Source organism: Chroicocephalus ridibundus, chromosome 10 (assembly GCF_963924245.1).
Source record: "Chroicocephalus ridibundus chromosome 10, bChrRid1.1, whole genome shotgun sequence".
Classification (NCBI taxonomy): domain Eukaryota; kingdom Metazoa; phylum Chordata; class Aves; order Charadriiformes; family Laridae; genus Chroicocephalus; species Chroicocephalus ridibundus.
The window spans coordinates 23,060,776-23,082,591 of NC_086293.1; the positions used below are offsets into that span (position 1 = coordinate 23,060,776).

Below are 21,816 nucleotides of genomic sequence, written 5' to 3' on the forward strand. Positions count from 1 at the left end.
CTCTCGCTAAATATATATACATAAACACTGAGTACGTATGTAATATATGTCCTAAGTTAATTAAATTCCACTACTTTGCATAGTAAAATACAACGTCAGCTTGGCATTTGGTTTACATCTAAAAACACAGTGGTTAGATTTTTATCCTGTAACAGGAGGAAATGAATGGGTTTTGCCATTTTAGAAAAGCCTTTCCTTCCCTCGGATGCAGAATAAGTTTGATATGATGTTTATGTACCTGAAGTTAGTGTCTGAAACGTGTCTGAAACGTGTCTGAAGGTGCAGAACTCCAGTCCATAGTTCAGCACTAAACGGGGAGCTAGGCTGATGATCTTTTTCAGTATTACAGCATGAACACATTGGTCAGAAAGTCAGGGCAGCTCCTAACGAAAGCAAGGTTTATTCTTTCTCTAAGCAACATTTGTTGCCATTTTCATTGCACTGATTTCAAAATAACAGAAATGAACTAATATAATAGAAGACTACAGAGTCCTAGTTACGTTCTTCTAAGAGGTGGTTATCCAGAATTCACCTGGAATATGAGGTTGACTGAAAGATGTAAAATTCTGTACCTAAAATAGAAGATACCAGGAAATCTAATAGTTTAAGCACATCAAACTCATTGGACTGAGTTAGGCTTTGCTAGTCTGTGTCACACATAATCTCAAATGAAAGATTCTAGAATTTATCATTATGTTCCAATATGTAACTTTTTTGCATGTGCTTGAAAAGAACCCCCCTACATCCCACTTTTTAGGGATCCTAGTTTTATCTTACATTTTATATTTCCTATAAATATGAATAGTTTAGACTTACATATACTAAGAACAGACCTTCAAAAGATAATTTTGTTAAATTGCTATTATTATGACACTTTCAAAAATTCTTCCTCTTCACGACAGTACATCAGTGTCTGGGCCTGAGACCATACTACAGGCTAGGTCTCATCTAATACCTAGTATTTGAGCTACGTGGGGCATTGTCCTTTGGAAAGCAATGATACACTTTCTACACGGCCTTCTGTTGCCTTTTCTATGTCGCTCCTCCACTTGACGTAGATTCGTTCAAATGGTTGTCATTTTAGGGGTTAAAATTCCCTATTAAGAAGCAAAAGTTTCTCTTCTTATGGTTGAGGAATCAAAACTACCAATGCATGTGCCATTACAATATAGGCTTGCTCATCTACATAAACATTGCAGCAAAACAAGGATCTTAATTCGAAAGGCTATAATAAAAGAAAATATATTGTAAAGTGTTTTTTCTCATCTAGGAAGAGCAGTACAAAGTACTTGCTGTTGTTGCTGCCAGCAAGAGAAACCAGTGCAATTGAATACAGCACTTCCTGCTTAATAGTAAGTAGTATGAAAGAAATGCCAATGTAATTGGCATCACTGACAAAGGTCAAGCAGCAGAAATGGAAGTGAAGATATCGGAGCAATTAAAGGCCTCTCAGCACCACGCGTTTCCCATCTACTCACAGCATTAACAGCAGCCACGATAACCTTACCCAGTTACTGCTTAAACCTTAAAACGCTTTTAGTAAAAGACAAAGATAAGAAAAATCGTCTTGAGAATTGAAGACGGGGTTTGTCAACACGAGGTCGCCAAAATAAATCATGAATGTAAACGCGGGGGCGGGGAAGTTAGGGACTCATGGCAAGCTACTGCCCTGGCGCCCGACGCTGATGCACAGACCCTCTGCAAAGTCGCTCCCGAGCTCGCTGCTGTACAGGCGGCTCATCAGCCCGCAGGACGCCCGAGGAGGCGGCGATGCAGACGGGGCCGCGGAGGCCGGGGGCCAGACACCTGGCGGGGGACACTGCCCGAGCTGACAGCCCCAGAACCGCCACTCCCGGCCCCGGGCCCTCCCGCGCCGCGGAGGCGAGGAGGGCAGGAGGGCACCTGGCCGTGCAGGCAGCATCCCTACCCCAGCCGCCGCCGCGGCTCTCCAACGCCTCCCCGAGAGAACACGGCGGCGGGAGGGAAAGGGGAGCAGCGCTAGGCCCGGCGCCCACGGCTTGGGCCCGATCTGGCCTCCGCCCACCGGGCTACGTCTCGCCTCGCTTACCTGGGGACTGTCTTCCAGCGTCTCCTCGATGGGCAGCTTGTCGATGCCGGGCATGGCGGCGGCCGGGGCTGACTCTGCGCCGCTGCAGCTCCCGCTCCCCGCAGCGCGCCCAGCTGACTGGAGCCCCCCCTTCTCCCCAGTCACAACACACCCGCCCCGCTTCGCGCCGGATGTCCCGCCCCCGCCGCCCGCTTGGCCTTTCTATTGGCTCTTCCACCCTGCCTGCCCAGCTTCTTATTGGCGAGCGGGTCCATCTGTTCGCCTGCACGCGCGCGTGGGGCCGTTGGCGCCGCGAGGCGCGTCGCGCCTCTGCGTGGGCGCGCGGCGCTGCCCTCCTCCCCCCGCCTCTCCCGGCGGGAGGCGCGCGCCGCCCCTCAGGGCGGAGAGGGAGCGCGTGCCCCGGGGTGGGCCGCGGCCGCCCCCCGTCAGGAATGGAGGCGGGAGGCCTCTGGGCGCTCAGACCGGCGCCCGCCTCTCGGGAGACTTCCCCCCGGCACCCGCTGCCTCGGGCCGCCCCCGGTTCGGGGAGGTGAGTGCGGGGCGGAGGCAGAGAGGGACGTGTCCGTCCTGAGGTGTCTGTCCGGCAGCGCCGCGGGCAGATGGCAGTCGTCAAGCGAAGTTGCTGGGGAAAAAAAACAAGCAAACTTTTTTTTCTCCTTTTTGCGTTTTCAGTTCCGTGCTCTGTGTTACGAATCAGTGTGGCCTCCCAGCCCGGTTTGTCTTTGCTCTGGATGCCGCCGTCTTCCCAGAGCAGACGGACGATTACCTGGGGGGCAGGACCGCAGCGGGACCGGCGCGGTTGTGTCCCTGTCGCGATGGAAGCGCCTTTTGCGCTCCCGATGTTCCCTGGAGCATCCCTTCTGAGAAGTCTCCATTTACCCCTCCCATGCCTTCACCATCCTCCAGGGCTCTCATCGAGAAAGTGCTTCTATCCCTAACTACTTACCATTTTTTGTTTCCAAGTCATAGCTTCAGCTGAGCACCTGGTTTTCTTGCTTGTCTCTTAAAAAAACAAAAAAACATTGCTGACCACAATTTTCCCCCTTCAGAAGTGAGGCAATAATCAGTCCTAATGGACTCCCTGATTTCTTAGACTGGCCAAGCTTGGTGCGATAGGTTGATGGCCAATTTTAAATGCTTAAAACTGTTGTGAGGGCTCGTTGGAATTGAATCGGGTCGTTGTGCATGGTTTAAAAAAAGCGCGTTCTTGAATTCCCCTCTGCGATTTGTGTTTTGACCAGAGTTCTTGAACTTTAAATTATTCCTGCAGGTTAAGCAATTAATATTTTAAAAGTAGGCCTTTTAGGAGGCGTTGAGTATGTACAAATTGCTTTTCAAGAATATCCGTCTAAATTTCCATTCATTTAAAAGCATTATAATATACTGTGTGGCAAACAAGAGGCTGCATAAAATTCTCACTCTTAAAACTAACAAAAGCAAAACCAAATTGTACATCATATTTGAAGCTGCAAACTGGTTCAACTCTGAAATTACTTGATGATATTTCTTTTCTGCATTTTAATAGATGATTGGTAACTTTTTAGATACATTTATTATTAGGGATAAAAAAAAAGAAAGGTTGTTCCTTTGCTGGTTTTGCCTTTCTGGGGCCAGGTGAACTTAGTATAAAACCACATTAGAAAGTACACAAGTCATCCAGCAGAGCAAATGATTAACTATTGTGCAGTCTTCTATGGAAACCTTTCTTTATGGTGTGTCAGATCAAGTTTTACCTTTAAAAGCAGATAAAGGAAAAGGTTGGTGTTAAATTACAGTTGAAGACTTTTTGAGGTGGGATTTTTTTTTGTTTGGGTTTGTTTGGGGTTTTTTTTTTTAGGGAGTGGTGAGGAAATTTCAAGATTACAACTTGGTTCAGTCAGTTAATTTACCAGCTCAGCTGGTGACTCACCTGACTGAAGCAAGTCCCACCACTTCTCTCTTTCCTTGTCATATGAGGGTAATGGTACAGAGTTATCTTACAAGGTATTTTAAAGACTAGGCTTGTATCTGTAATTATTATGTGACAGAACGCTAGCATTGGTTCATGACCTATATAGAAGTGCATAGCTTTCTTGTTTTGAGATCAGTTAACTTGTGACTAAGCTTTACAGCGGTCTTCTGTTAGAAAAGCTCTCTGTTTTGTACTGTAAGGTGCATTTCCTTAGCAGAATTCAGGAAGGTGGTAACTTTAATCGGAACTGGTTTTAGTTACTTTGTATATTCCCAGCTGTGTCAGAAAAAAAACAAAACATTTCTTTAGCTGCTACGAACAGAGAACAGCTCTTTGATAATTCAATGTTTCATAGAAGAAAAAACACTAACAAACACCTTTAATACATAGAAATCTCAGCTGACACATACTGTAAAAATGTGTCTTGCTTCTGTTGATCTTAACAATTCAGTTTAATGTTTCAGTTTAGTAGCAAGAGGGGGGCTTTTCTAATAAGTTTGAGTGTACCAGAGCTTCTTTGAATTAGTAGCTTTTTTTAATGGATCCCCTACGTTGACACATTCTGTAAGATATTACTAGTCTTATTCTTACCCTTTGTGTAGGTTTTTTACAAATGTTACAAGGCATCCAAAAGTTTTATTTGAGATAGAAATTTGACAGCAACAGATGCGATTTTATGGCAATGAACTGAAGAATCTGTCTGAACCCTCTAATAAGTGTGGTTTTAGTGTTAGACTTTTTTTTAGCACTGCAGGCTTTTTGTTAGTGTGTGATTTTATTTTTTTGTTTCCTTTTTTGATTTGGGGGGTTTGGGTTTTTGTGTTGTGGGGTTTTTTTGTTTGTTTGTTCTTTCTGCAAAATACTTACTAAGAGGCCTTAGAAATGTGGGGTTTAACACTTGGCAGTATGTAAACAGGGAGAAGAACAGCCAATGCCTCTTTAGAGCCTTCCAGATGTGTCCTCTAATGGAGAGAACATTTTGCCTTTGCTGGAGGGTGGAAGTAGCTATCTGGATAAGGGAGGCTTTATTTGCATGTTACCCACTGTTTAATGCACCGTTTCTCAGACTTTTGCTAATGCCACCCTTGGGTTTACCTTGAATTTATCTGCGTTCCCTTGATCTCCCTGGGTGAAAATAGCTTTTACTTCAGCCAAGAAATAGCTAACTGCTTTTAGTCATGAAAGTTTACGTTAACAGTTTTGAGGTATTCTTGCCTAAAAAAACCTTTTGAATTTTGAAGTTGGCTTTGAATATAATCTTATTATTCAGGTTCAAAACATATTTGAAAGGGAGCTATACGCAGCAGAGTATCTGAAGTTGCGAAATACTGGTGTAGCGGAGTAAAGAAACTGTGGGAAAGGTGAGATGAAAGGCAATTTTTTTCAGTGCGATAAGTAATCAAGAAAGATTATATATACCATTCGTACCTTTTTAAAAAGCTGAAAATACTGCATAGGATATTGTGAAAGGTGACCTGGCAGTGGAGTAGCAATGGGTGAGAACAGCAAAAGGTAGTAACAGTAAGCATTGGAGTTTCAGACCAAAGCCACCGAGAACTCTTGGTGTGGTCTCTTCGGCTGGTGTAAACCGAGTCCTTAGAGGTTTCCCATCTCTAAAGAACAAGAGCTTCATCTACTAAATGGATGAACTCTGCTGTCCCTGGGCAAAAAACAGTGGTGCAAAATCTGAAAGGGAGATTAGTTTGCTGCCTCATCAAGTATGTGATGCTGTAAGAGGATTGGATTTGCATATTCAAGGCACAGTGATTTCTCCTGTTATTGATTACTTAGGATTTTCAACTTAATGTTTGTTGTGTTGCTCTAATTGCCCCTACAACAGTGTTTAGCTAAAACTCTCTAGGTAATTTCATATGGGTTGCAAGGGAAGTATTGGTCATTTCTAATGGGTCAAAACAATGAAATACAGTTTTTTGAGTGAAGGCTGAAGGTCTATTTAAACTTTCAGTGGAATTCCTAGAAATTTAATCTGGTTCTTTACTACCAAGTATTCATGGATCTAAAACTTTAAGTTTTCTGCTGAAAAATATATTTTCATCCTCATTTATTACAGAAAGGTTTGTTGGCTGATCACTTGATAACAAATACAACCAAGCAAGCTTTTCTTCAAAGAAATCTAGTAACATTTGAATGCTAGACCTTCCCCCAGGCTTTCCAGTAGAACTATGTCTATGTATGTGTTGTTTTAGAATCATGGAATGGTTTGGGTTGGAAGGGCCATTTAAAGATCATCTAGTTCCAACCCCGCTTTGGGGAATTTTTCACTGGATGAGGTTGCTCAAAGCCCCATCCAACCTGACCTTGAACGCTTCTGGGATATAATGGAATCTTGGTATAATGCAGACTTCTTATATTTAGAATGATTTCTCTTTTCTTATGAAATTTTTATAAACAGTTATGTGGACTTGCTTTAGCATTATAAAGGTCTCTTAGATACTTACATGGTGTTTCAATTTCACTGAATTTCTCAGAAATTAGCATAGTATGAGCATCTGCTTGTGACCTTCTGAATTGGTACTGCCTGTTCTACGTACAGTTGCAGCCATGAACTCTGTTTAAAAACAAGAGTGTTGATATGTTTCAGTGACTGCAATTCAACATTGAACAAATGAATGTAGTATGATTATTTTAATAACAACAGAGTTTCTTACTCGGATAACATTGCTGAAAGAACTTAACGTCAACACCAGATGGCAGTATTTGGTGAGCTTCTGGTCTGTGCCTAGCAAATGAGTTAAGTAGTTTTGTCCTGTTTTATGAAAATTCTTCTTGAGAGCTACCAAGATCTCTTTTCCCTGAAAAGTCATTAAAAAACTCTGGAAAAATGAGTGTTTCCAACTGGGAGTTAAAAGCAGACTACCCTGAAGAAGTTTGTTTCCATCTTCCACAATGTCAGAGAGACCAAAAATTGTAATTACTTGGTTAACTTAATGGTTAGCTTTGGGAAGATACATGCCTCTCATAAATGTCTCTCTTACCACCACATATGTCTGTCTTTATTGATAGTTCTTGATAGCTTCCTGAAGAAAACACCTATCAAGTTATTTACCACTTTGGGACTTGAAGTATGCGGTAATCTTTGTGGCTGTGTGGCTCAGGTTAATTTCTTTCATATTCATCCAAGAGAAATAAGTATTTTCTGAAATGTGTTTTGTGTCAGTGCTTGTGTTGGGTTTTTTTAAGTTGTTTAAAAAAATATTAGTGAAATGTATTTTGGAAACTAGCTGTTTATATTATAATGGTTAAGAGGGTTTTTTTTTTTTGTATTATTAAAGTTATTATCCATTAGTTTCTGGACTCAAGAAGCTGTCTTTCTATTAGTGATCATGCTTTTCACCTCTTTGGGACAGAGAAGTCAGTAAGCAGCTACAAGTTCAGTACAGAAGGAAATTCTGTTTTCTTTTTGACTTAATGTTCGGGTTTTATATTTATTTTTAAAACTGGTGTTCCATGTAGAGACTGTAGAGGCAGAAAACTCATCTACCAGTCACTGCTACGCAAGAGGCTTTGCGTTATCTCTTTAGTAACCTCTGGACCTGGCGTGCAGTCTGAATACTCAGAATAACTGCCTGCAGTCAAGAGCATGAGTCCTGTTGCTTTGTTAAGGTCAGAGGTTGCCTTGTTGGGAAGAGCTGTACTGAAACATAAAGGGCTGTAAGGCCCTTGCTTAACACTGCTTCCCACTGACCTCTGGTTCACCAAATATTCCAGCAAGCAGTGGTGTCATTCATAGGTCCTCATGGCTGTTTTGTATGTCTGTGCTTGGTGGTTGCTGAGGCTGTTAAGTGATGGTTGGAGCTTAGCTTGCAGGTGGTCATTGCAATTATATTGATGCCACTTCAAGATCCATTGATACGTGCTGATAAGGTGTCCTTGGTAAGATCACTTCTTGAATTGTCACTCCTTTTGATAGTTTGGTTGGACAGCAATCTCACTGCACAGCACAAAGTTGGTCCAGTAAGTCAGCATTCTTCAGCTGAACGTCTTTCTGCTATAAAGCCACAGCTGGATTGCATTTTTCTCTGTAGAAGCTCCCAGCACAGTATTGTCAGTTCTAGACTGTGCTGTTTCCTTCCCAATTTTCCCGCTTCTTTCTGTTCCTAAAGATTAGTCTTGGGTTGTTTACAAACATACAGAAAATCAAAGTGAGGGTACTGTTTATTTCCTTAACATTAGTTGTTAGCCCTGTGAATGTGGCAGATTACACAGAATAAACTACTTTGAGAAAATTGTAAAGCAAGAAAAAATGGAGGGCCAGATTTTTCCTCTAAAAGTACGTGCTCATGTGCTCCAAATTAAAAGTTTTATTTAAGAGGGGTAACTTTTGCATCCCGAAATTAAAATATTGTTTTCATTTTCACGTGTTATAAAATAAAGATTTGTCCAAAATAAGGAAAAGAGGAGTCTCTGTAGAGAGGTTATCCTGAATCAAAAGCTGGTTTTGAACATGTGACATGTAAACTGCTGTGAGGCTGACAGATGAGCTTGAATATAAAAATGTTAGAGTTGTACTTTCTTTATAATGAATGAAATCAGTATTCTGTTTTCAAACTTTGAACCTCATTATGAAACCCTTACCTCCTTTCTCCCCATTCCTCATGATTCTTGGTCATTTTAAGTGTTCGCTTTGTAGGATTTAAATAAATTTGTATTGGTTATAAAGCTATAAGAAGGGAAGAATATCTAGCAGTAAAAGGATATTTTAAAAACAGTAAATGTGAGTGTACCGCTTCTATTAGTTTTGGTTTTATGTGGTAAAGAATGATCAGGAAATTTCACATATGGTATATTTCAAAAAAGCTGCGACAAAGTTATTTTAATAAGAAAAATGAATGCATGAATTATTTAAAATAGTTGGTGCAACTGTTCCTGTTAACTAATCCAGGCACTTGGAAGGCAATTACACTGAGCTTTGACAACATTGCCAACCCGCTGCACAGCGCCTTATGCCAAAAGCTATTGTTGTTTTATTGACCACGTTCACCATTACATATGCATATGAAAAAACAGAGGCATTTTCATCGGGATTACCCTAATAGCATTAAGAGATTATTTTTTAAATTTCCCTGGAAGGAAATTCACTTAAATGAGATTACTTATTACTTGACTGGTTTCCTATCATGCTGCTATGTTTAGGTAAGTGGAGTCCATTAGAGTATAAAGTTTTTTTAAAAACTGATTTTATACATTAATGATTTCAAATAAAAGAGAAGTACTATATTTGTGCACAGCTTCTTTTGAGAAAGTAAAGTCGATGTTCTGGTTAGGAGAGATAACACTTTTTGTCCCTCTTGGTGGCCCCCCTAGTGTCACCATTAGTTGCTAATTACTTGCAAACAAATAAACAATTAACTCCTCGTGCCTCTTGGTGGGAGAGTTTTCATTGACATGCTAAAACTTTCTAATAAAAGATTTTAATTAATGACGTGGCAAATCCAACCCCTTTGTCAACATAGCTATAAGGAGGACTTGTGGAGAAATGCAAGTACAGTATACATGCTATGCTGGCTGAAGGTGACAGCATGGCAAGTACATCGCTATGTGCTGCTAATCCATCAGCGTCTCAGAATCTTCGGAAAGTGTCTGGTTTTGTAGAAAATAAAACCACACAGTGCTCGTTTTCCATTGAAAGTATTTTGGGACTGGAGCAGAAAAAAGATGGCATTCCAGCTGTGAAACCTCACAGACCATGGATGGATGCATGCACCAACTTGGGTAAGTCAGCAGTCTGTTTTGTAACCTCTCAAGCTTTTAATCCTTTAAAAGTGTATATATTTTCATGTTTCTACTGAAAACCAGTAAATTAAAGCTCTTGTTTGCTTGCTTTTTCTAGTTTTAGGTGATGACAGTAATCCCCATCTGCAAATCCCTGTTGTTTCCTATGAAAATCCATTATTTCATGCTAACGGTAATCCAGTGCAAGAGGAAAAAGTTTTGAAATGTGAAAGATATTTTTCAGTCACTGAAAGGCTTTCTTTCAAACGAGAATTGAGCTGGTACAGGGGTAGAAGACCAAGAACTGCATTCACTAGAAACCAGGTAGGGATTTTTTCAGTATTTAATAAATGAACAACAAAGTTTAGTAAAATGTTAGCAGAAGCCTGTAACAGCTAACTAATTCAGTATGATGTAGCTCTGCAGAGAGAAATGTAATCAGGAACTAGTGTAAATTAACAGCAGTGTTGCTAATTTTGCACACCTGTGTTTATGCATGGAATCAGAATTGTGCTAATGCTGCTTGGAAGTCTCCTGTTGAACAAATGAAAGTGTGTTTTGTATTTTCTTTATTACTGTTATGAAGTTAGCGATAACTATTCAACAAGTGTGTTTTAATATCCTTAGATTGAAGTCTTGGAAAATGTTTTTAAAATGAACTCCTACCCTGGCATTGATATTAGAGAAGAGCTAGCTCGCAAATTAGATTTAGATGAAGACAGGATCCAGGTAATTAAAAATTTATTTGAACTTTTCTGTAATTCAATCTGTATGTACTCTGTGGTTATATAAATAAGTTTGACAGCAGTAGCAATAACTTTAATAATCTCAATTTAAGACAATGTACATTTATACATGTGGTACGCCTTCAATGATTTGTGAAATGTCAACCATTGAATTCCTTCTGAAATCTTAAACCTTCTTCCATAGTGCTGATTCATCACTATAATATTTCCATGATATCTGCTCTATTAATCTCTAGGTATCCTGTGCAGAACTTGATCATTTGTTTCCACGTTTTAAAATCATGTTTATGTTATGCTTGTCACCGTATTTGAAAAACAAATTTGAAACGTATAAATACTGAAATAATTTGTATAAGCATGTAAGTATTTTGTGAGACTATCAGTAGAGAATGCATGTGTTAAACCAATGTTTGAGCCTATGTTTTCATCTGGCCAAAAGCAAAATCTACTCAGGGATTTTAATTATTGATTTCCAGGTAGTTCAATGATATAAGAAGCATACGATAAACATTAGAATTTGCGCCTCACCTTGATGTTCATTAAGCTTTTGATGCAAGTATTATATTGGGGTTGATGGGAAGCTTGATGCTGCATTTAAGAGCTGAAGAAATAACTTCTTATCTAATAAGACTTGCGTGAATTCCAGATGCTGAGGATCTTCCAGGGTCTGAATCAGTGTCACTGAAGTTAATACTAGTTTTTATAATAATTACAGTGAAGCTGGTCCTCACTTTCCAGTTAAGCTGGGGATATTATTTTCTTTGTCTGTGGTGTTAAAATTATTGCAGTTAGCTACATGCCATCATCTGCAGGTTTTAAATTTGTGTTAAACTTCCAAATTACTGTCATTATACAAAATACTGTAAAGTTGTGTGAATATTTTTAAGTTTCAAAGCTTTCTCTGCTTACAGTGCTGTATTTCTGATAAGATGCCTTTTCTTTCAATTTTAGATTTGGTTCCAGAACCGTCGTGCAAAGCTGAAAAGATCACACCGAGAATCTCAGTTTCTGATGGTGAAAAATACTTTCACCTCCAGCCTGCTAGAATAGAAAGAAGGATGGTTTGCTGTTACGGTACTACAATAGAACATGAAGAATTATTGGAATTTTCATAACTTGTATTAAGTAATGATGATATATTAATTATGATTTTTATCCCCAGAATTGAAAGTTTATCATAATTTTCATTCAATAAACTGTAAATACTTGAAGTATTATTATAATCTACTTTTTGTCGAAAAAGTTAACTTTTCCTATATATTTTAATAAGTATTTTCAGATATTTTTGCAGTTTAAAAAAACCCCAAACCCTAGGTTGCACAAGATTTTCAGCTAGTATGAATTACTGCAGCTTAACTGAAAATGGCTGAACAAAGCTTCATGGTTTTAAAAAAACTCTGTTTAAAGTCTGAAATACATAGTATGCAAAATAGATTTTGCTACCTGAAACAGATTGTGTGTTGCACTGGAGTTTAAATAGCTTATTTGCACAGAGTATGATAGTTTTCATAAATAACGTAATTTTTAGAAAAAGGTATCTCAAATGGAAGGTCTACTATTCAACTGACTGTTCAGTTTGAGTAATTGTTTGGTGAAAAGGTGAAAATTATAATCTAGTTTTTGTATCATATTTTAATTAATTTAGGATATTTGCCTATTTAATACTTCAGCTTGGATATCTCCTCTCTTGTCAGTGTTCCAGTTATGGAAGTTGCCCTATTATCTTTTAATGACAGAATGCAGCATTTCACAGGAGCAAATCATTTGGGACCAGGTATCCAGATCATTGCCCTTAATGCTGTTGAATTAATTTATATCAAACCGTACATGAAAGTTAATTATCCTCATATTTGATATTCAGCCTGAAGTCAATATGCATAAGGAGAGCCTTATGCAAAAAAACAACCCTTCATGGCCATGATGTGGGAAAACGTTGTAAGTACGGGTTTACCCTGCTCCTTGTCCAGCAGAGCTTTAAGCACTTGCTGGAAGTTCTGGTGTCCTTCAATAAGAATTCAGCCTGTGTTTTACTAGAGGTAAAAGAAGGTACTAGGTGGTTCAGCAGAAGCACTGACTTTTAAATGATATTTCAGTCTGTAAATCTGAAAGAACCAGTAAACCCAAAGAATTTAGACATAAAGCTTTGTTAATTGTGTTTTCCCAATTTCACTTGGCTGACTTGAAAATTAAGTTTTATTTTGAAACAAAATTATTTGTTTCAGTTTTTTTTACTATTGTAAATATAGTTTTATCTGATTTAAAAAAAAAGGAACATAAAGAAAAATTCTGGAAACTAAGGAGAAGAAATGATGCGAGTGCTTATGATGTTCAGTTTGGTTTTATCTAATTCAGAGCATAGATCTCAGACTATCCCACATTGAAGGAACGCCTAGCCACTGAGCTATGATTTTGGTTTCCAGATTTCTTGTGGAAACAGTTTTGCTTTATACAAAGTACTTTGATATTCACTGGAGGAAGAATGTGAGACAAAGTCTTCAATCTGCATACCTTGGCACTGGGCTCATTCACAGTCTGACACTCAGCCTCTATGGAGTCAGTTAGGACACCCAGGACGTAGAAATCAGCATATTATTATTAATATAGGCTAAATGTAAATACCAATAAGGGGGTGGGTGGAAATCCATAGATTCTTCTTGTGTTTTAGTAGTGCAAATACAGTTAGATGGTTCTTGACTTGCACTTTATGGTTTAATAATGATAAAATGATAACAGTTTAGTTTTTTTTCTGGCATGTTACTTTCAATGTAGTGCAGTGTCTAAAAGAGGTAGGTATTAAAATTTTAAAGGCCTGTCTCTACTGCATCCAGACGTTTTCTGATTCCTCTACCTCTTCTAACATGCTCTGCTTTTCCTTCAATTTTTGTTCTTTCTTAGGATATCTCTATACATTTCAGGTGTTATAATGGATGATTTAACATAGCTTTGCTGAATGTTTGCAAAGTATTGCAAAATGCAGTTAGTTTAGGATTTTATGAGATAACATTGTACTTGTTATATCATGAAAAAACAAGTATTGCTCTTCCTTTCTTGATGCTTGTGTCCATATCTGCTGTCCTGTAGAATGAAAGATAAGTTTGAGAAAAAAGGGGGTGATAGAAAAACCTTAATTTTATGTAGTCTCATATTAGGAAAAGCTAAAGGGAAGGATGATCTGACTTCAGTCTTTAGTTGTTATTTTGGATGATAGGTTCTGATATTAGAATTTAAATAAAAACCATTTCTATATTTTCTGAAAAAATAACTGAAAACCTGCATTGCTTTAGAACCAGACTACAGGTATTTGCCATTTTGTGTCTTTAACTTCATGGGCTCATTGCCTTAATTTTCATAGAACCCCTAAAATCTTTAGGTTTTTTTTGACTTTGCTCCTGGAAATCCTATTTTAGTGTGAAAAGAACAAACTTTTATCCAATATTGTAATGTTAATTATTCATGCTTTGTTGGATTCAGGAAGTAACATTACTAACTGAACTTCTGTTGTATCCTGCATTCAGAAATACTTAAGAGAACATTCACAATTAAAGCAATTTAAATGGAGCCAAATCCATGAGGAATAGTTTTTAGAGAAATTGGAATCTCAATTCAGATACCTACCTGATCTGGTAAAGGTAAAGACAATATTGGGAATGCATGAGTTCTATTTTGTTTTTCTTCTCACCTCAAAACATATATTGCCCATAGCTTAACCGTATTGCAGGTAATTTGAAACTATTGTCTACTTTACTGCTGGAAACGAGGTTTCCAGCAGCAACAGATTAGACTAATCTGTACAGATTGATGCCTAAGAACCTTACTCTATTATCTGGCAAATACCTAAATACACCTAATGTCTCTTATAATGGAACTTGTCTCAAGTGACGGAAGTCTGACAAAGCAATTAAAGAGAAGGAGTAGAATAGTAGCAGAATAATAATAGCCCCAGTCCTGGTATCCAGCTCTCAATTAGCAAATGTTACCAGAAGGATGATTGGTGTAAGGTACTAAGAGTGTCACACGTACTCCTGAGGGGCAAAAAGTTTAATAGCATAATTGCATTATTTGCTTCATCTTGGCTTAGCTTGTTCTTCCTAAAGGAAATGCATCAACAAGTTAAAGGAGAACCTCTAACTTTACATTTATGCCTATTTTGACCAGCATGGGTTTAAATTGTGGCCATCACTTTCTTAAATACAGATTAATTTTTTTCCATCTAAAGAAAAAAATAAATTAGCCTGAACTTCACAGGATTTTCTAATATTGTTCTTGTGATAATAGGCGGTTTTCTGGACTACCTTGGGAATACATGTAATACGCTGTGTTACCTGTCTAGGCACAGCCAGTCCAAATAACAACAGTGGATGAGACTATGTCAGGGGAGGCCACCATGCATGCTGAAGTCTGGTCCTGCTCCAGTTTTGCATACTTTGCCTTGTAGTGTTTCTGTTTGTCTGTCTGCCCCTCAGAGCTGTGATCAGAAAAGTCTCAGTCTTCTTGGTTCCTGCTCTTGACTTAAGCTTTGTGAAGCCACGGCCTCCATTACTTCCAGCCACATTGCCTTGCATTGGCTCCAGTGATCGTTTGGCCTTGTGATAAACTGATAAATTTACTAGGATGGCGAAAAACTGTCCTAGCAAAACACCTGGCTAGTTGTAAGACTTCTCCCTCTTAATATTGGCAAGCTGTTATGTCAACATCCATCAACAGCTACAATTTAGGGTAGGGTCAGGTTGATAATGGACTTCTGTCATTGGCTGTAATGGCACTTAAACATTCTAGTAGTGCTTTCCTGAAATGGGCCCAGTGCCTGTGACCCTAATCAGGATGCTGGGTTGCATAATTGTTTGTTTTAAATTGATAGTCTTCTCTTAATTAGTGTCTCTATCTTAATTTTTTTTTTCTAACCACAAACTTCAGCAATGCCCAGTGCTGCCCAAAAAAAGATGAACTATGCTCATGGTCTAAAAGCAAATGCAAATTAATTGATGCCAAAGAGCAAATGCTTCCAAAGTTCCATTGTGATATTATTACTGCAATATATATAAAAGCATAGATTGAAATTTAGTCTTTAAATTACCAATGTTATCATTGAAAGCCCAGATTGAGAACACCATTCATTAAACTGTCATTTAAAATTTTGAATTTGCAATTATTTAGTTTATCAAGTCTATGCTTACAAATAGCAAGCTAGCACAATAGCAAATGGTATGTTATCATTTTCCTGGTGTGTGTGTGTACATCTACATTTCTGCAGTTGTTCAATGTTTTGTATTGAAAATACTTCTAAAGCAGCAAAACCTAGGACTATTTATAGTTGTACGTAAGAAGATTAATGCTGTGTTCATAACATTATTAAAAGGAAATGTGGCTTTAAAAATCATCCAGCATTTATATAACTGGATTTAACAAAAGACTTCCACAAAAGTAGTGTAAAATCATTTGCAAACACCTTAAAATTAAGCTAATTTTAAACAGCTGAGATAACTCTCGGGGTTAACTAGTAATTATAGAATCAAAGCTTTTTAGAAATTGGTTGTAAAATAACTTTCTTATTATTCTTTGGATTGTCTTAGTTTCGTTATCGGTTGTTAGGTTGAAGCTCTCTGTCCTTTCATTTTAAAGGACTTAATATTACATAATTGGGTGAGAAATATAAGGTATTTTAATTTCAAAAATACTTTTGAATAATGGTGATTGACCTAAATTATTATTTCATGTCCGGTTACTTGTCTCATGAATTAGTCTTGACCCAGAATCCTATTCTGTTACTTTTATTAGCGCTATTTAGAATATCTCATACACTTATTTGATAATGGAACAGGAAAAAGACAAGTAGTAATGATTATTATGTGAGGGGGAGCTGGGGCTGTTGAGCATCTTGGGGGCAGGGAAGGGACCCATCTGATTGCATTACAAAGGATGCTTGTGGGGTCATAATGGGCAAACAGGATTGTTAGTGAGGAAGAGGAATCTAGGGCTGTTGAGGAGCCATCAGTTCTAAATTCTGTGGTGGGGGAATAGTCCCTTGACTTGCATGACATGAGGGGGAAAGGGTAGAAAGAAAATGTGGAAGACCAGTCTTTCTGTTTTGGGCAGCCAAAGGTGATATTGGTGTGGGCCAGCAGTATTGTCTTAGACCAAATCAGGAGAATCTCAGAAACTGTGAAGCGCTGTGTTAGCGTGGCACAGCATTAGCATTGCAGTTCTGCTCTCTTAGCTTGACTAGCAAAATAGAAAACTAATCTGATATTTGTTGAGTTTAGAAGAAGCAATAAGTTAATTTTCTTCTAATACCTGTTTTTGCAGGATGCGGTTTATTAGCAATGTGGTAAGAACATGATCAAAAATGCTTAGGGATTATACAGGCTTTGATGTAGCTGTATAATTGCTGCTGAATTTCATACCACCATGTATGTTTTATATTTGATCATATGAATGGGATATGGTGCTGGTATTTGAGTGATGGAACAAGAGGTGCGTTGCCTGTGCCTTAATAAAAAAAAAAGAAAAATAAAAAATGCAAAGAAGAACAAAAAAGCAGTGAAATAATAGATTTTTTGTGTTTTGATCCATGTTGTAAATCAGTTGGTTTAAAGTGTAGTGCCTTTAGCAAACAGAGTATCTGTTAATTCAAACAGGGCACAAGTAATGCTTTTGACATCAATTTTCAAGCACGGTCTTCTGGTTGGGATGTTGCAAGGATCTGTATGTGTGGTCTGTAAATCATACAATCGTGGAATAGTTTGGGTTGGAAGGGACCTTAAAGATCATCTAGTTCCACCCCCCTGCCCTGGGCAGGGACACCTCCCACTAGACCAGGCTGCTCAAAGCCCCATCCAGCCTGGCCTTGGACACCTCCAGGGATGGGGCAGCCACAACTTCCCTGAGCAACCTAATATGATACCATACCTGGATTAGGAGGGAAATACGTATCCCTTCTTTTTAGATTTACAGTCCAACGTTTTGTTTTTCCTAGCTCCTAAACCAGGTTTTCCTTTGCCACTGTAACGTTAGAGAACCCAATGCATCGCTCTTTTCCTTGTGCAATTTGGAGCAAAAAGGACAAAAGCTAGCTGGTTCCCTTCATTAGTTAATGAAGTTCCCTTCATTAAAAGTTATCTACATTATTAGTCTTGTAATTAACCATTATAAAATTTTGGGAATGCGCCACTTTTAAGTTACATATGCAAGCATGCATTTCAAATTCCTTAACTCAGTGACCTTTAAAAAAAATTAATCTGTAACCTTGCACCAACTTAATTATTGTAACTTCTTTTTTCTAATCCTTTCTTGCTATTTTAACACCAAATTTTTGTTTTACCAGTCCATGTCATTTTACTATTCTCAAGGTGGTAAGAGCCTGTCCACAATTTCTAGATTCTAAGGCAATCTTGTCTATGTATAAACAAATTATGTTTTATATATTAAATGAAAATGAATATATATATTTTAGTGATAGATTTCACACTTTTTTAATATTTAGAATTGTATTGCATCCATCATAGTACTACTGCAAAATACCTTGGGATTCAGTTTCTATGAATGATGTCATATTAGGGAAATAAAGAAGATAGCAGATCAAATATTCTCCATTAAAGATTGTTGGCTATATATTAGCTGCATCTTAAACACCTTGCTTTTTCATACTAAATCAGACTTTAAATTCATAAATCTTGAGGGTTATAATGGTCTGTATTTGAAATGCCCATAAAAATGCTGGTCTGCTTTTGCCCTCTTGTGGCTAGATTTTATAATTACAGTCCTACATGTTCTGAAATTAACTTTTGAGTAAAATCTGCAGACATGAGTTAGGCTGTGGGTAGACAGAATGCCAGCAGGTGATGACCTATTTTAACTGTTGTACAAACTTTGTGACCAAATTTGTATTGTACGTGCATACAAATATGTGATGTTAGGCCTGATCTTCAAAGGTTCTGAGTGGTCAATATTAAACTGAACCTAATGAGAATTGGTGGGTCCTTAATATTTTTGGTAGTCTGAACACTTATTAATAATTAGCTATGACCTTAAGAATTCAATTTTGGGCATCCAACCTTTTAAAATCTTGCCTCTGGATTAATTTAGGCTGCTTTCATTGAGCACATGTTTATAAGACTGCCCACCATAGTCAGTTTATGGTAGCAGAATTTTTTTACATGTCAGAAAGCACTTGACAAAGCAGCCAGTAATTCTAAAAAAAAAAAACCCTCCCCTTATAGTGTAAAACTTAGAATGATTTCTGGTACAATATCTACTCATATAATTCTTTGATAATAAATACGATGTTGATAATGCAAAGGTTTGCCATGTGGGAACACTTCCTACCACCAGACAAAGCTTATTACCACCAGACTTTTCATTTATCAGTGTTTTATCACATTAGAAAGAAAAGAAATGACTTTGTGCTGTTTGAAAACTGGGCATTTCTTACCAGTTTGTCTTGCATTTCAATGTGTTCAGTCAGGGTAAAATATCAAAAAATGTGATGGTATCTGCTTTAGTTTCTATCTTAATTCAAATATTTGTAAGTTACCAGATAGATATTTGGATATGAGGCATACAGTGAAATGCAATTCTCTCACTTCAGAGCTGGAACAGCATCTTATTCTGTGCTACAGGATGTGACTATCTGACAATATAATTGCAAATTGCTCTAATTAATTTTGACAGAGAAAGGAAGTCATAGGGAAGCATTCTAATGAGGCATCAGCATTGCCCTTAGAATGCAGTTGGCTACGGCTAGATATTTTCTTGAAACATGAGTCAGTGACATGGAAAACCTCCTTTTCTTATAGACATTCTTGTTTAAATGAGAAAACTGATCCAATCTGTCTCTTCTTCCTCTGCAAACATATGGTCTTGGGCAATAAGTTTTATCACAAATTACAGTGTAGTAGGAGTGGTGTTTTCTGTGATTGTTACTATTATAATCTAATTAGAAACAAATAATAATTATCTATTGTAACTTATATTAATATGCATTAACTTTCTATGTTCGTATTAACAAATCTTGTTCCTTGTGTTTGATCAGTCTATTCTTACCTGCATCTTTCGCTTGCTCTTTCTTTTACTCAATCTTGACATCTGACTGCTTCAAATTTTTGTTTTAAAAGAATGTGCCAGATTGTAGATAGAGGGAACCTCGAGTTTGTTTGTTTGTTTGAGAGGTAAGGCTGTCAGCAATGATTGTCATTCCTAACAGGGCCCTTCCTCTTTTTTTTTTTTTTAAACCCAGTCTTGTAGAATTGCTGTGGATTCTCTTGTGAATCTGCTATAAAATGCTTTAAAATTCTTCTCTGAAACATTGTCGTGTGTCTATCATATAAACAAAGATTGCAATTTCCAGCTTTGGTATTTCCTTTTCTTTGTATATTTCCCTTTGTGGGAGTAGCATGAGGTGCTATTGACAAAGTGCTTCCCAGTCTTCCACATTGTTACACAGGAGTAAGATTATTCTTTAAAAATACTTCTAGCCACGTTCCTATTGTTCTGTAACACTATCTGTTACTAGTGTCTCTATGCATTTTAATTACAAAGATCTTCAAAACATTTTCTTCAGCCTTAATTACCCTTAGCTTCTTGCCTCAAATAACAAGTGATGTCATCCTGAGGTGCTTGAGCAAATAGCTCTCCCTCAGTTAAATGGGACAGGGTTTAAGGCAGGTTATGCTCAGTGAGGGATCCCTTAGTGTGCTAGGATTAATTTTGCAGACAGCGCCACAGGATGCTGTTGAATTTCAGAAGAGACTGTTAAATCAGGTTAGGATTGTTCCCCCCACCCTACCCTCCTCCCCTATATTTCTCTGCAGAAGGAAAATGACAGGCTGTCTGGATGGAAAGTATTGTGCTGTAAAAAGAAAGGGTTGAGAGTAGAAGTAAAATTGAGAAACTCTTGTAAAAATGTTACTTTATTAACTTCTCTAGCATTTATTCAAGCTGCATTGTGGGCATCTTGATTTGCATTTTTAATAGTTGATTGAGATGAAATGCTTATATTGCAGAAAGATATTTTGAAATTGAACATTAAAAATGATTCAATTATTGCTAAAGAATAAGTCATACATAACTTCAGGGATACAGTTGTTGTTTTGGAATATTTCTAATTCTACAGCATTTTTATTGAAAAATGACTCTTCCATGCAATTTTTAATTTTCTTTGCATCACAAATATACTTTTCTCTAAAAGTGCGGTTTCGTATTACTCCTAATCCAGTGTAACAGAAGACTACCGCTGAAAGATGCAGTCCTGCCCTGCTCTCTCTTTTCTCCAAAATGACATGTGGCCACAGAGAAAGTCACTTCAGCATGCTTTTGGAGCAGGGAGGAGTGTATTTGGTGGCACATCAGTAGAGTTGGATCATCTCAGAGGACCAAGCTGTCTGTTCCTTTATTATATTGATATGAATAAACAGATGCAAAACTAAACAGAAATACAGAGAGCTGACATTTGACTGCAAGCATTCTGAGCCAGCAGAAGAAGTCGGCCTGTACACAATACAGAGAACTGTGAGGTCTGGGGAGTGGTAACGTTATATGAAGATTTGCATCCATGGATCACCGATAAATTGTTATTTTGATGGTGATCAGGGATAATTTTCATATAATGACTGTTTGGTTTATTTCAGTCAGTTCCTTTTCACCATAACTTACATCTGATGCTGACTTGAGCCTTTAGGAATACAGGATTGATACTTCCTTGGTCATTAAGTGCAATTTCCTGTAGAAGACATTAGGTCACCCAGAAAGGTCACAAGACCATTCACTCCCTACTCTCTGAACTCTACAAGCCTCAAAACATCCCCGAGTACTTGAAGATAGACTTGAGACTTTTAAGAAAAAAGCTCACGCATGACAGTGTGATGTAAAAAGTGAGCAGGAGAGAAATATTCCTGCCAGTACACTACAAGGGATTCTCTAACGTCTACCTTATTGAGCATTAAGGACTGGAGGCTCAATTTCAGGACTTGTAAAGCGTCTGGATGTAGAAGTGGTGGCTGCCAGTGTCAAAGCAGAATTCTTGCATCTAATTCCACTTTCAAGTCCCATCTGGACACAGCAGCAGCTATTCCAGGAGTGCCAATAAATGTTTGGACACAGTAGGAGGCAGCTGGCTGCCAGGACAGCGTGCTGTGCTCTTTGCCACTCGTGAGATAGAAGCAGACGGTTGGCTGGAATTGTTCTGGAGGCTGAATCCGGGCTCCGTGGCCTACACTATTTTAAGCACCCACTGGTAATGTCTGGATGACCTTAGGAAGCAGAGTCTGTGTCCATAGAAAGCAGCAAATTAAAAACAAAAAACACTACACCCAGGGGTCTTTTCC

At 38.2% G+C, this 21,816-nt stretch overlaps 3 protein-coding genes across 7 annotated transcripts in view; 2 read left to right on the plus strand and 1 right to left on the minus strand.

Annotated features, from left to right (window-relative positions):
• The window catches only part of APPL1 (adaptor protein, phosphotyrosine interacting with PH domain and leucine zipper 1), a 28,117-nt gene extending 25,900 nt beyond the window's left edge, over positions 1-2,217 (minus strand). For both annotated transcript variants that reach the window (XR_010072731.1, XM_063347749.1), the window contains exon 1: positions 2,069-2,217. Coding sequence is in view for 1 of the 2 variants with exons in the window: in XM_063347749.1 (XP_063203819.1) it covers positions 2,069-2,122 (54 nt within the window). In the remaining variant the exon portion in view is untranslated. The remainder of the gene's footprint in view (positions 1-2,068) is intronic.
• Positions 2,218-2,457: 240 nt separating this feature from the next.
• On the plus strand, positions 2,458-11,654 carry HESX1 (HESX homeobox 1). 4 transcript variants are annotated; one of them, XM_063347919.1, is made up of 6 exons: positions 2,615-3,825; positions 7,044-7,135; positions 9,494-9,752; positions 9,871-10,076; positions 10,380-10,481; positions 11,450-11,654. In XM_063347919.1, the coding sequence occupies exons 3-6, from the start codon at positions 9,539-9,541 to the stop codon at positions 11,546-11,548; spliced, it is 621 nt and encodes a 206-aa protein (XP_063203989.1). In that variant the 5' UTR covers positions 2,615-3,825; positions 7,044-7,135; positions 9,494-9,538; the 3' UTR covers positions 11,549-11,654. The 4 variants fall into 4 exon arrangements, with proteins under 4 accessions (XP_063203987.1, XP_063203989.1, XP_063203990.1 ...); XM_063347917.1 differs by lacking the exons at positions 2,615-3,825; positions 7,044-7,135 and adding an exon at positions 2,458-2,597; XM_063347920.1 differs by lacking the exon at positions 7,044-7,135 and having other exon boundaries at positions 2,615-3,859.
• Positions 2,485-21,816, plus strand: part of IL17RD (interleukin 17 receptor D) — a 71,779-nt gene continuing 52,447 nt past the window's right edge. The window contains exon 1 of the mRNA XM_063347916.1: positions 2,485-2,597. The gene's annotated coding sequence lies outside the window, so the exon portion shown is untranslated. The remainder of the gene's footprint in view (positions 2,598-21,816) is intronic.